A 15,234-nucleotide genomic window follows, 5' to 3' on the forward strand; every position below is an offset into this window, starting at 1 on the left:
TATCCAAGATATTATATTTTTCATAAAACCAATTAATGGAATCTAATTGCTAAATGTTAAAGATGGTGACATATGTATAATGTAATATAAATATATAATACATATTTAAAACCAAACTGGGATTGTTTTGTAATCATAAAGACTGTAATTTTAAACATCCATGTTAAAGAAAAATGGTTTCAACCAAAGTCTGAACTAGCCTGTCTCCTCTGATATTTTGACTCAATAAATGCTGCTTCAATTTATGTGATATAAATCTCTTATTTCTTTTAGTAATAGAGTATATTCAATGATGGCCTAGATGATTTTATCTGATGTCTAGTTATGCATTTTCTTTCAAGAACCATTCAGTGGCTGCTTCATGCAAAATCCTAAATTGCAGCCTTCCCACCCAAGTAATCCCAGTGATTTAGTGCCCACAGACAGTAGTGGGTTGCTCCCAGTTCTGTCCAGTTCTTTAGAACCAGTAGTAAAAGCGGCAGGAGGCTCCGCCCACCCACCGGATGTCATAATTGACAATCTGCGCATGCACAGAGACGCGCTCCCATTGCGAACCGGTAATAAAAGTAAGTAGAACTCACCCCTGCCCACAGACCTTTGTTCAACAGGGACATGCATTGAAATATCACTCTATGTATTATTTATGTATATATATATCACTCTTCATTGAAATTCCCCACTCTGGTCACTCAGATTTCCACACAAGGGTTACCATATGGTTAGTGGCAAAGTCACAGGCCAGTCACGATGTATTTCAAATAATTTCTTAGCCATTTCATATTTTTGCTGATAACATCCATGCTGAAGTATTGTTATGTTCATTTTGGTTACCAGAGCAGAATGTAACAAACCTTGTTGTTCCGCCAGGCTGGGCTATCAATGTAAAGATTTTAATTGGTTTTTAAAATGGGATTTTAAATTTGGGGTTATAAAATTGAGCCTATCATTTAATAATTTTAATAATTTTAAATTTTGTTTTGTCTTGTCCTTTTAATCAGGCTGTACACCGCCCTGAGTCCTTCAGGAGAAGGGCGGTATAGAAATAAAATAAAATAAAATAAAATAAAATAAAATAAAATAAAATAAAATAAAATAAATAAATAAATAAATAAATAAATAAATAAATAAATAAATAAATAAATAAATAAATGTAATTGTTCTTACAGAATTTTACCCATACTTCCTTTGATTTCAGCTAATATACTCTTGCAACAGGATAGGGATATACATTTAGTGACACCTATGTACTTTTTAATACCCAGTAAATGGGAATCATTTTTAGAAAAGCTAAAATGGTAATAAAAATGATAAGAATGGAGAAAAAGTTGCTCTTTTCTTCCTTCAACAAAAGAATGTTTTATAGCTTTCTTTTTTCCCCTCCTTCCCTATCTCCCATCTCCCATCTCCCTCTCCCTCTCTCCCCCCTCCCTCCCTCTCTCTCTCTCTCTCTCACACACACACACACACAGCAGGAGAGTTCAGAACAAAATTCTATCCAGGAAGGTTTTTGATAATGGAATTAAACTTTTGGATCCCCAATAAGACCATACACCACTATGACTGATTGGAGAAAAGGTAATGGACTGGTCTCTATTACCAGGCCTAATCAGATAAAAAATGGGGGAGGGGTTCCTGTCAGAAATCTAGTGGGCTGAGTTTTGGAATCCTTGGTGCTCTCTCAGCTTAGTTGTTGCTTGCAGCCACTTCATCTTGAGACTTGAGTGCATTTTAGGTGCTGCAGAATCTGTGTTCCATGAACCAGGGAAATGAAATCTTCCAGGTGCTTCAAAAGACTTCTGAATTGTATTACACTACTGAAAAAGGAGATGGTTTTTCAAGAATCCTGCTTCAGAATGGAAGCCATGGCCAGGAGCATTTTTTGCCTAGAGTTGGCTGCTGGATCAGATGCAACTATTCCAAGAGCAGGCTGTTCTAACATCAGTTACTCAACTCTCATTAATTTGTATAAAATATTACCATAATATCATTTACTTAGGATTACCACTGAAGATTACTTGGAATTCAGTTCACAATGCATGGGCTTGCTTGCTAACCACCCAGGACTGGCTTAGATTTAGAAAAACTATATCACAGGAACAATGTGGTCACCAATACATGTTTATATAGAAGTCAAAACTTTGTTAGCTCCCAAATTGTAAAATCCCCCTGCACTAGGTATTCCAACCAGGAAGGAAAGTTAAAAAGCTGTGAAAAGAGTTTATGTATATAAATGTTGTATGTTTTGTATTGTCTTAATGTGTCATAATAAAAAAAAAATTAAAAAAAAGGAAGGAAGGAAAGTTAAAGATTCCTCCATTCCAGCTGTTCTTTTTGGTAGCCATCCCAACCTTAAGGAGATTTTTCTCCCCTAAGATGTTAGGATCACCCACCTAAGGTTGAGAGCCATCTGTTGTCAATGATCAGGAAGGTGTGAAAATACAGTGAGGAATATATGAAAAAATGGATGGAAGGATAGCAAAAGGAGGATAAGTCCAAGAAGTGGATTTCAAGGCAAGAAAAATACACATTGGTAGAATTCTTTCTTTTTTATCTGTTGTAAAATAAGGGATCTATAGCTATTATTCCAGGAAAAGGCATCTTAAAAATCACATTTTCCAGGAAAGTGTTCTTTGGATTATTTTAGAACATGAGGACATTAGAGAATGTCATGATGTCAGCAGGCAAAGGCTCCATTCAACTGTTACAAGAATCAACTTTAATAAATTATTACTGTTACTATTATTCTTATCTTATGGTGAGAAGTGGAGATGAAAAGTTAATGAGAATACAGATAGTCCTTGACTTACAACAGTTCATTTAGTGACTATTCGAAGTTACAATGGCCCTGAAAAAAGTGAGTTATGACCCTTTTTCATACTTATCATCATTGTGGCATCCGCATGGTCATGTGATCAAAATTCAGATGCTTGGCAACTGGTTCATATTTATGACGGCTGCAATATCCCATGGTCATATGATAACCTTTATGACCATCTAACAAACAAATTCAACAGGGAATCCAGATTCACTTAACCACTTTGTTACTAATTGAACAACTGTGATGAATTATTTAACAAAAGTGTAACCCGAAAGGTCATAAAATGGGGCAAAACCCACTTAACAAATGTCTCACTTAACAACAGAAATTTTGAGTTCAATTGTGGTTGTAAATCAAGGACTACCCGTAACTTTAAATTAAGGTGACCAGACGTCCCGCTTTTGGCGGGACAGTCCCGCTGTTGAGCAATTTGTCCCGCATCCCGCGGCATTTTAAAAAAGTCCCGATTTTTCATTCTGCCTCCTGAGTCCCGGCTGCCTCCTGAGTCCCCACTGATGGCTAGAGGGAAAAAACCTGTTTAAACTCTTGCCGCGGGGCTTCAAAGGGCCGCCCTACGTTGATTAGCTCGGCTTCCCCCTCTCAGCTGATTTGCGCAGGGCTCTGCTCTTGCTAAATTGCTCAGCAGTTGTTTTTTTCTCTTTGTGCAAACCAAGCTCAAAACGAAACTGAAAATAAAACAGGCTGTTGGCTTTGCTGTTTGCTTGCAACGTTGGAAAATTAGATTTATTTTCCTTTTACTCACCAAAAAAGGTAGGTGCAAACAATGGGAAATTATTTAGGGCAAAAGAAATTTTAAATTCAAGATTTTAGATTCAAGATTTTAAAACACAAAAGAAAAAAAAGCTCTTTTTAACTAGGGAATTGTAATAATTGAGATACTATTAATTGTATACTGTGTTGAAAGCAGAAATGGTTAAGTTGTGGTTTGGAGGAATATATGGGGGAAATTATTTGGTTTATTATTATTGGTAAATATAGTTAATTGATTTGTAAGAAATTGGATTGCATGGAAATAATTGGAATATTCATGTTCATATTGATTAATATACAAAAAAGATAGTTATATAACTAATTGATTTATATTAAAATGTTGAATTTGTATTAAACAACTGTATTACATAATTACATAATTAACCAATGTGAGGATGGATATAAAAATAGATGACAATGGGAAGGGGTATAATATAGAATAGAAGGGAAAAATTGAATTTGATTAAGATTAGAGATGAGGATGAAGGGTAATATTGGTTTTTTTAAAAAATAGATGAGGAATAAATATGGCAAAAAGGAAATATAGAAATTGTAAATTTAATTGAAATGACTAAACACTTTAAATTTGTGAACCAGCCAAATATTCTGTTCAAAGAAAATACATTGTATGTTTGTATGTGTGTTTCTAATTATTGCTATTTATTCATATTTGTTCTCTTTTATTCTTTAAAGTTTAACAATTCATTCTTTATCTTAATATCTTTATATTTGTTTGGGGTTGGCTTTCTTCCCTTTCATCTTTTTTATTGTACAGCAATCTTTCTCCTCAAACCTACCACCTCTCTCTTTTCTTTCCTTCTTACTTTCTCTTCCCCCCACCCTCTTCTTCTCCTCCCTATTTCCTCTTCCTTTCTCCTTTTCCTCCTCTCTTCCTCCGCCTCTTACTGTCACTCCTACTCTAATTTCCCTTCCCTTCCTTCATCCCTCTCTATTACTGTATCCCTTTATGCATATGGATTACTCAGAGGGCTGAAAAAGTTATTTTTGACTGGTCCTCACACTTTTGACCAGTCCTCGAACTTACGACTGTCCTCACATTTTACATTGTCATCATGGTGAAGAGAAGCAGTTGTGAAATGAGTGACATGGTTGTTAAGAATGCTGCACGGGGATAAATGTGAGGATGGTCATAAGTGTGAGGACCAGTCAAAAGTGCGAGGACCTGTCAGAAATGACTTTTTTCAGCCCTCTGGTTAGTCCTTTTGTGTATATGGACTACTCGGAGGGCTGAAAAAGTTATTTTTGACTGGTCCTCACACTTTTGACCAGTCCTCGAACTTACGACTGTCCTCACATTTTACATTTTTGCCCTATCTTGTCATCATGGTGAAGAGAAGCAGTTGTGAAATGAGTGACATGGTTGTTAAGAATGCTGCACGGGCATAAATGTGAGGATGGTCATAAGTGTGAGGACCAGTCAAAAGTGTGAGGACCTGTCAGAAATGACTTTTCAGCCCTCTGAGTAGTCCCTATACACATAGCCATGGCCACCGGGTCACATGACCAGCTAGCCACGCCCACCCAGTCACATGGCCTCCAAGCCACGCCCACACAATAAGCCACGCCCACAATGGTGTCCCTCTTACCAATGTTAAAATCTGTTCACCTTACCCTATACACATAGCCATGGCCACCCGGTCACATGACCAGCTAGCCACGCCCACCCAGTCACATGACCAGCTAGCCACGCCCACAAAATAAGCCACGCCCACAATGTCCCTCTTTACCAATGTTAAAATCTGGTCACCTTACTTTAAATAAGAGTAAGTTGTGCAAGCTTTGTCACAAGACACCATCTCTGACTCAGTCTTCTCCAACAGCCCTTACGTTGCTGCCTAGTAAAAACTAGCTTGGTGAATATGAACTGGGACAGTGAGTGCCTTCAGCAACTGTAATTGGCAATGCTTAGAGCTTCTCTGAGACTGTATTTTTCTTCTCATGTTTTCATTCCTGCATGCGATCTCAATATTCCTATAGGTTACATTAGCACCGTGATGGCGAACCTATGACATATGTGCCACAGGTGGCACGAGGAGCCATATTAGTGGGCACGTCAGCTCAGCTCTGGGGGCATGTACGTGCCGGCCAGCTGATTTTCGGGCCTTCTGGGCCCACCAGAAGTAGGGAAACAGGCTGTTTCCTGCCTCTGGAGGGCCTGGTGGGGTGGGGAAGGCCCTTTTTTCTTTCTTATCTGGCTCCAGATCCTCTCTATTTATCTGGGAAGGGCGAAAACAGCCTTTCCCACTCCCTCGGAGGCCTGAAAGGCCCCATTTCTAAGGTGACCAGATTTTAACATTGGTAAAGAGGGACATTGTGGGCGTGGCTTATTTTGTGGGCGTGGCTAGCTGGTCATGTGACTGGGTGGGCGTGGCTAGCTGGTCATGTGACCGGGTGGCCATGGCTATGTGTATAGGGTAAGGTGAACAGATTTTAACATTGGTAAGAGGGACACCATTGTGGGCGTGGCTTATTGTGTGGGCGTGGCTTGGAGGCCATGTGACTGGGTGGGCGTGGCTAGCTGGTCATGTGACCGGGTGGCCATGGCTATGTGTATAGGGACTACTCAGAGGGCTGGAAAGTCATTTCTGACAGGTCCTCACACTTTTGACTGGTCCTCACACTTATGACCATCCTCACATTTATGCCCGTGCAGCATTCTTAACAACCATGTCACTCATTTCACAACTGCTTCTCTTCACCATGGTGACAAGATAGGGCAAAAACGTAAAATGTGAGGACAGTCGTAAGTTCGAGGATTGGTCAAAAATGCGAGGACCAGTCAAAAATAACTTTTTCAGCCGTCTGAGTAGTCCATATGCACAAAAGGACTAACCAGAGGGCTGAAAAAAGTCATTTCTGACAGGTCCTCACACTTTTGACTGGTCCTCACACTTATGACCATCCTCACATTTATGCCCGTGCAGCATTCTTAACAACCATGTCACTCATTTCACAACTGCTTCTCTTCACCATGATGACAAGATAGGGCAAAAATGTAAAATGTGAGGACAGTCGTAAGTTCGAGGACTAGTCAAAAGTGCGAGGACCAGTCAAAAATAACTTTTTCAGCCCTCTGAGTAGTCCATATGCACAAAAGGACTAACCAGAGGGCTGAAAAAAGTCATTTCTGACAGGTCCTCACACTTTTGACTGGTCCTCACACTTATGACCATCCTCACATTTATGCCCGTGCAGCATTCTTAACAACCATGTCACTCATTTCACAACTGCTTCTCTTCACCATGATGACAAGATAGGGCAAAAATGTAAAATGTGAGGACAGTCGTAAGTTCGAGGACTGGTCAAAAGTGCGAGGACCAGTCAAAAATAACTTTTTCAGCCCTCTGAGTAGTCCATATGCACAAAAGAACTAACCAGAGGGCTGAAAAAAGTCATTTCTGACAGGTCCTCACACTTTTGACTGGTCCTCACACTTATGACCATCCTCACATTTATGCCCGTGCAGCATTCTTAACAACCACGTCACTCATTTCACAACTGCTTCTCTTCACCATGATGACAAGATAGGGCAAAAATGTAAAATGTGAGGACAGTCGTAAGTTCGAGGACTGGTCAAAAGTGCGAGGACCAGTCAAAAATAACTTTTTCAGCCGTCTGAGTAGTCCATATGCACAAAAGGACTAACCAGAGGGCTGAAAAAAGTCATTTCTGACAGGTCCTCACACTTTTGACTGGTCCTCACACTTATGACCATCCTCACATTTATGCCCGTGCAGCATTCTTAACAACCACGTCACTCATTTCACAACTGCTTCTCTTCACCATGATGACAAGATAGGGCAAAAATGTAAAATGTGAGGACAGTCGTAAGTTCGAGGACTGGTCAAAAGTGCGAGGACCAGTCAAAAATAACTTTTTCAGCCCTCTGAGTAGTCCATATGCATAAAAGGATACAGTAATTGAGAGGGATGAAGGAAGGGAAGGGAAATTAGAGTAGGAGTGACGGTTAAGAGAGGGAGGAAGAGAGGAGGAGAAGGAGAAAGGAAGAGGAAGTAGGGAGGAGAAGAAGAGGGGGGGGAAGAGAAAGTAAGAAGGAAAGCAAAGAGAGGTGGTAGGTTTGAGGAGAAAGATTGCTGTACAATAAAAAAGATGAAAGGGAAGAAAGCCAACCCCAAACAAATATAAAGATATTAAGATAAAGAATGAATTGTTAAACTTTAAAGAATAAAAGAGAACAAATATGAACAAATAGCAATAATTAGAAACACACATACATACAATGTATTTTCTTTGAACAGAATATTTGGCTGGTTCACAAATTTAAACAGTGTTTAGTCATTTCAATTAAATTTACAATTTCTATATTTCCTTTTTGCCATATTTATTCCTCATCTATTTTTTTAAAAAAACAATATTACCCTTCATCCTCATCTCTAATCTTAATCAAATTCAATTTTTCCCTTCTATTCTATTTTATACCCCTTCCCATTGTCATCTATTTTTATATCCATCCTCACATTGGTTAATTATGTAATTATGTAATACAGTTGTTTAATACAAATTCAACATTTTAATATAAATCAATTAGTTATATAACTATCTTTTTTGAATATTAATCAATATGAACATGAATATTCCAATTATTTCCATGCAATCCAATTTCTTACAAATCAATTAATTATACTTACCAATAATAATAAACCAAATAATTTCCCCCATATATTCCTCCAAACCACAACTTAACCATTTCTGCTTTCAACACAGTATACAATTAATAATATCTCAATTATTACAATTCCCTAGTTAAAAAGAGCTTTTTTTTCTTTTGTGTTTTAAAATCTTGAACTCTCCTCTTTTGCCCTAAATAATTTTCCATTGTTTGCACTTACCTTTTTTGGTGAGGAAAAGGAAAATAAATCTGCTGCCTAATTTTCCAACGTTGCAAGCAAACCGCAAAGCCAACAGCCTGTTTTACTTTCAGTTTCGTTTTGAGCTTTGCACAAAGAGGAAAAAAAAACTGAGCAATTTAGCAAGAGCAGAGCCCTGTGCAAATCAGCTGAGAGGGGGAAGCCGAGCTAATTAACGTAGGGCGGCCCTTTGAAGCCCCGCGGCAAGAGTTTAAACAGGTTTTTTCCCTCTAGCCATCAGCGGGGATTCAGGAGGCAGCCGGGAACCAGGAAGCAGAATGAAAAATCGGGACTTTTTTAAAACGACGCGGGACGCGGGACAAATTGCTCAAAAGCGGGACGTCTGGTCACCTTACCCATTTCCCAACTTCTGGTGGGACAGGAAGTGATGTTTTTTGCTGTCCCCAGCCTCCAGAGACTCCTAGAGTGACTCCTAGAGACTCCTAGAGAGGCTCTGGAGGCTGGGGACAGCAAAAAACATCACTTCCTGTCCCACCAGGAGTTGGGAAATGGGCCGTTTGAGGCCTTTGGAAGAGGGGAACCAGCTAAGAAAGAAAAACGGGCCTACCAGGCCATCATGTGCCAGGAGCGTGGGGGGGGAAAGGGGGGGTTGAGCGCGCATGCGTGTGGGCACATGTGCGCGCATTCCTCCCCTGCCCCCCCTCTCCTGGCACGCGATGGCAAAAAGGTTAGCCGTCACTGCATTAGCATATAAAGTGATTGTGAATCAAATATTCCCGGGTACACTTCATTGATTTCAAGAACACTTCTTCCTCACACTCCCTTTCGTGCAATTTGGGAAACTGCTTGACAGCTGAATGTGGATTCCTTGTGATATCCCAGTCACACCGGGATGGTAGGCAGAGATATCTATCTTTCTAGTCAGACCTGTGCAATCATAAGATCTTGAAAAGATGGATTTACTGATGTGGTCTTGGACCTTGATGCTTTAATTCCATTTTTTTCCTCAGAGGATGAGAAAGAAGACTTTGAGGGGCATAAGTGCACCAGTGTGCCTACCGTTTCTGTCCTAATGTTTTCTTTTATTGGTATCCTTGTCATGTATTTATAATTATATTTATACCTGTATCTGTCATGAAATACATGCTTGATGAAATAAATAAATAAATAAAATAAATCTCTAGTGGTACTTATTCTTCTTATACACGCAACATGTAGAGACAAATACAGCTTTACCCAGGTTAGTATTCTACACTAAACGTTTTATATTTCTAGCTTTCTCACAATACTCATTCTCAAATTGCCTTGCTGGGTGTATATTTCAGTAAAGTTTAATTGGGAGCCCCACAATATGTTGTTCATCATTCTGGGTGATGTTTCCAAAGTAATGAAGTTTCCTCATACTTTGTAAGCTGTCCCTAAAGACCGGTTAAGTCGAGTTTTGGCCTCCATTTATTTTCTTCTGTACATTTCCATTTTCCTCTTCAGTTTGGTGAGGTTGCCAAATCGTGTGGGCTTTACTTAGAAACAAGTAATCAAGATATTTTCTATATTTCTTTTTCTTTCTTTCCTTCTTTCTTTCTTTCTTTCTTTCTTTCTTTCTTTCTTTCTTTCTTTCTTTCTTTCTTTCTTCCTTTCTTTCCAAATACTTTAAAAACAAAAATCTTTCACACACACACACACACACACACACACACACACACACACACACACACACAATGCTCCTTCATCAATAGATAGCCTTGAGTCAGTCTCAGGTATGCCATCTTTGATATATGACCATTCAAACTTCCATTATAACACTTGAGAGATAATAAGAAACAAACAAATACAAAGAAACATATACAATAATTAATAACAGTGGGAACAAGTCAATGGTTGAAATCATTGTGTCATATAAGGAAAATTGTAGATGTCCATTGGCATACTTCAACTAACATTATTTCAAATATATTGCAACTTCTCAAAAATAAGCTAAAATTTTCAATCAGATTTATAATTGAATATTAAAAAGTTGCAATGCAGCTCCAATATCTATTAATGAGAATTAATAGAAAGTATTTGTTTAAGATCGGGAGTACTTAGGGAATAGCAAGGTTTCCCAATAGCTTTAGGATCTCTTGCACAAACTAAGATCAAAAAACAGCCAAGAAAATTCTATGACCAAATTAAGAAGACCTGGAGCTGGAAGATATCTGCATTTCTTCCAGGAAGCAAAGAATTTCCTAACTCATTTCATATAGAAGCAATCCACATACATCCAGAAAAGAAGGAATGCTATTGTAGATGTCACTGAGATCAGAGTCAATAGGTAAGTTTAGGCTGCTTGGGATTTTCTGGGTTTTATCAGACTAGTCTGAATATTTTAAAACTCGGTATTAAAAACACAGAAAACCTTCTTTTTAAACATAATTCCAACATAAAGTACTGATAAACTACTATGCTATATCATTCTGGGATGATTGGGAAATGGATTTATTTTCTTTTTCCCCCACTATTTTTCAGCTAATTGAGGAATAGAAAAATAATAACCTGAAGGTTTCCCTTTAATCATTCCATTTTCTTTTCGCAGGACCAAATTTTTAGTTTTCTTTCATTGATAACCCTTTAGATCACAAACTAGCCTCTCATCTCCATGAAATTTGCTTGTTTTTCAGTAATAATAAGGAAGGGGGAAATATTATTGATATACCTACCTAGGAAGATGGTTTTTCACTCTTGGTCCATGTGTTCTTTCAGCATGTCAAGTTCAATGCTTTGTATCTTTGGTCACGTACAGAATGAAGAAATCTACCCTGTGTGGATGCTCTATTGTACATTCTCATCCTTCTGCATCCACACTGGGTGATTTTTAGGCTGAATTTTAATCAGGTTCAATTTGATTTTGATTGAAATCATAATTCATTTCTCATCATGAATATCTTATTTTTGTTTGCATCTTTCCATTGGTCAGATACCATATTCTGATTGCTGCATTCTTTCAGTTTCCACAGAACTTCTCTGATTCAATGGGAAACAGTTCACGGGTGTCAGAATTCATACTCAGAGGGTTGACTGATGATCCACACTTGCAACTCATCCTCTTTGTGACATTTTTTATCCTTTATGCGATCACTTTGTTGGGAAATGCGGGCATGATTGTCTTAATCAGGATCAGTCCTCAACTCCACACACCAATGTACTTTTTCCTCACTCACTTATCCTTTGTGGATATCTGCTGTTCATCAGCTATCACCCCAAAGTTCCTATGCCATCTTTTAAAAGAGAAAAAAGATATTTCTTTTGTAGGTTGTTTTACTCAAATTTACTTTTATGGTGCATTTTCCACTGCAGAGTGTTTCCTCCTAGCTCTCATGGCCTATGACCGCTATGTAGCCATTTGTCACCCTCTAGTCTACTTGGTCATCATGTCCCAAATAAAATGTGTTCAACTAGTAGTCATTTCTTACATTATTGGGCTCCTACATTCTTTAGTGCATATCATTCCTGCATCTCGGTTGTTCTTCTGTGGATCAAACATCATTAAGAATTTTTTCTGTGAGGGTCCTGCACTATTACAACTTGCCTGTTCAGATATCAGTTTAAATAATTCGTTGAAATTAGTATTTATTGGCTTCACTTTAATAGCAACAATCCTGGCTATTCTCACATCCTACACTTATGTCCTGATCACCATTTTAAAGATGCGCTCTGCCAAGGCTCGGAGGAAAGCCTTTTCCACATGTACATCTCACCTCATGGTCATCACTATTTTCTACGGATGTGCTGGCTTTGTTTATGCACAACCTGGCAAGTCTCATTACACAAATCAAATAGCTTCTGTGTTGTATGTAATAGTGACTCCAATGTTCAATCCCTTGATCTACAGCCTGAGGAACCAGGAGGTAAAAGTTGCTTTCAGAAAAATTCTGGGAAAAAAAGTTGCATTCCTTTTTTATACCAAACACTGAATACCCTTAGAACTACAGTAACATATAGAAATATAGAGGAATATTTGTGTACATTAATAATTACCTGACATATTTATACTTGGAAGGCTACTTGAATGAATTTGTCTTCCTTTCATTTAAGGGAGTATTGGGTATTGAGTTTTCAGGATCTCATAATATAAGCCCTACCCCCAAAATAAGCCCCAGTTAAGATTGTCAGCCAGATGGATGCATTTAGTACCATATTTTCCCCCAAATTAAGACCTAACCAGAAATTAAGACCTAATGCGTCTTTTGGAGCAAAAATTAATATAAGACCCAGTCTTATTTTTGGGAAAACCTGCTAAATGTTAATGATGCAACCTCAGTGAACTGCCTGGGTCTATGTCTATATACATGTTTGTATGTCTTTGTTTGTTTGTGTTTCTGTGTGTGGTATTTTAAAAATCTTAGATATGATAAGAATGATGAGGCATAAAGGAACCAGAAAACCAAACTGGTACTATTATATGATCATAAAGAGAAAAACTGTGATTTTAAATCTTCCTGTTAAAAACAAATAATTTCAACCAAGGTTTGCTCTGGTCTGTATTTTATGACATTTTGACTCAATTATTGCTGCTTCAATTTATGTGCCATAAACATCTTGTTGCTTTTTGTAATAAAATATATACACAGGTGGCCTAGATTATGTCTTCTGTCTAGTTCTGGATTTTCTTTCAAGGATCACTCCATGACGGCTTCATGAAAAACCCTAAATTGCAATCTTCTCACCCAAGTAATCTCAATGACTTAGTGTCCACAGATGTTTGTGTAACAGGAGTGCATTCAAATAGAACACTAAGTGAAAACAAATATGGCAGTGTGGAAACTCGTGCTCTGTGTCTCTGAATTGAAATTCCCCATGCTGATCATTCAGATTGGTACACAAGAGTCATCGTAAGGCTATGGACCACCAAAACAGAACTGCAAATTATTTCTTAGCCATTTCATACAGTATATGAATGTTTTGCCAATAATCATAGGTTTTTAATAAGATGAAGGATTATATTTTGTTTATTTTGGCTGGTAGAGCAGAATTTAATTATTCTTCCAGAACTTTACCTATACAATTAATTGCTTTTATTTCAGCTAATGGATTGTTACAACAGGGTAGGGATATAAATTCAATACCTATATACTTTTTAATACCCAGTAATGATGTATCATTTTAAAGAAGCAACAATTATAACAAAGATGATGTCCTTTTTTTTCTTCTTTTTCAACAAAAAGATAACTTTCTTTTTCTCTTCCTTTTCTCCCTTCCAACAATCTCCCCTCCCCATCCCCAGCAGGCAGGTGCGGAACAAAATTCTAACCTGGGAGAAATTATTATAGCTATTATTCTAGGAAAATGCCCCTTAAAAATCTTGTTTACCAATTTGTGGGAAACTGTTGTTTTGTCCAGTGTGGGTTCTATGAGGACATAATGGAATTTCATGATGTCAGCAGGCAAAATCTCATGCAGTTCTTACAAGAATCACATTTGATAACTATTACTAGACTGGACAGGTCCAGCTTGGATCTCTACTGATTTTCCTCTGTACAATTCTGCTGTGCTCCTCACTTCAGTAAGCCTACCATCTTTGTGGTTTTTGTGGCAATTATTCTGGATTTTTTCCATATGCTAAATAAATAAAAATCAATCACCACTAGCATCCCCTTCCCAAAAGCTTTGACTCAAGTCTTAAAATTGGACCATTTATAATTTCAATATAATAATGACAGAAAACGCATGATAAATACATAAAAAAAATCAAACAAATATCCTCAATCATCAATCAAACCAAGCAGAGGATATAGATGAACTCTCGCCTTGACTACTGCAACGCTCTCTACATGGGGCTCCCCTTGAGGAGCACCCGGAGGCTCCAACTGGTCCAGAATGCAGCAGCGCGGGTAGTGACGGGAGCAGCCTGGCGCTCCCATGTAACACCGCTCCTGCGCGAGCTGCACTGGCTCCCAGTGGTCTTCCGGGTGCGCTTCAAGGTGTTGGTTATCACCTTTAAAGCGCTCCATGGCATAGGGCCTAGCTATCTTCGAGACCGCCTGCTGCCACCGACAATCTCCCATCGACCCGTGCGCTCCCACAGAGAGGGCCTCCTCGGGGTGCCATCAGCCAAACAGTGCAGGCTGGTGACCCCCAGGGGGAGGGCCTTCTCTGTGGGGGCACCTACCCTCTGGAATCAATTGCCTCCAGAGATAAGGAGAATCCAAGACCTCGGTGCCTTCCGCCGTGCCCTTAAAACCTTCCTTTTCCAGCAAGCCGGGCTGGCCTAATTTTTTTTAAGTGTTTTTAAGTGTTTTGTTTATTGTTTTTAATTAATGGGGCCAAATTTATATATGTATATTTTAACTGTATTTTAATATTTGTACTTGATGTTTTTACTTGGCTGTTCACCGCCCTGAGTCCTCAGGGAGAAGGGCGGTATACAAATTCAAAATAAAATAAAATAAATAAAAATAAACTCTTTGCTTATCACTTAGCTGAGGTGTCCAGAAACACCCATGTAATAATGGTGGACTTTAACTATCCTTATATAAACTAGAAAACGAACTCTAAAGCAAGTGAAAGATTGAACACGTTTCTGAAATGCCTAGCTAACAACTTTGTCACCTAAAATCTGGAGGCTGGTACTAGAGGGTGAGCTATACTGGACTTAATAGGGATGAACTGATTGAGGGAATGAAAGCTGTAGGAACTCTGGGGGAGAGTGACCATATTGTACTAGAATTTGCCATAATGCAGGCACAGGTAATTGAACAAAGTCAGACCAATGTTCTAGATTTTAAGAGAACTGACTCCGGCAAACTAAGTTTGAGAATA

At 38.5% G+C, this 15,234-nt stretch overlaps 1 protein-coding gene across 1 annotated transcript; it reads left to right on the forward strand.

The window, feature by feature from the left end:
- Positions 1 to 11,447: 11,447 nt before the first annotated feature.
- LOC139310525 (olfactory receptor 5J3-like) lies at positions 11,448 to 12,389 on the forward strand. Its single transcript, XM_070934701.1, has one exon. It carries the CDS (start codon positions 11,448 to 11,450, stop codon positions 12,387 to 12,389), a length of 942 nt encoding a protein of 313 aa, XP_070790802.1.
- The last annotated feature ends 2,845 nt before the right edge of the window (positions 12,390 to 15,234 follow it).

This window comes from Pituophis catenifer, unplaced genomic scaffold, assembly GCF_029215685.1.
Source record: "Pituophis catenifer annectens isolate HBS135680 unplaced genomic scaffold, rPitCat1.0.hap2 SCAF_1, whole genome shotgun sequence".
NCBI lineage: Eukaryota > Metazoa > Chordata > Lepidosauria > Squamata > Colubridae > Pituophis > Pituophis catenifer.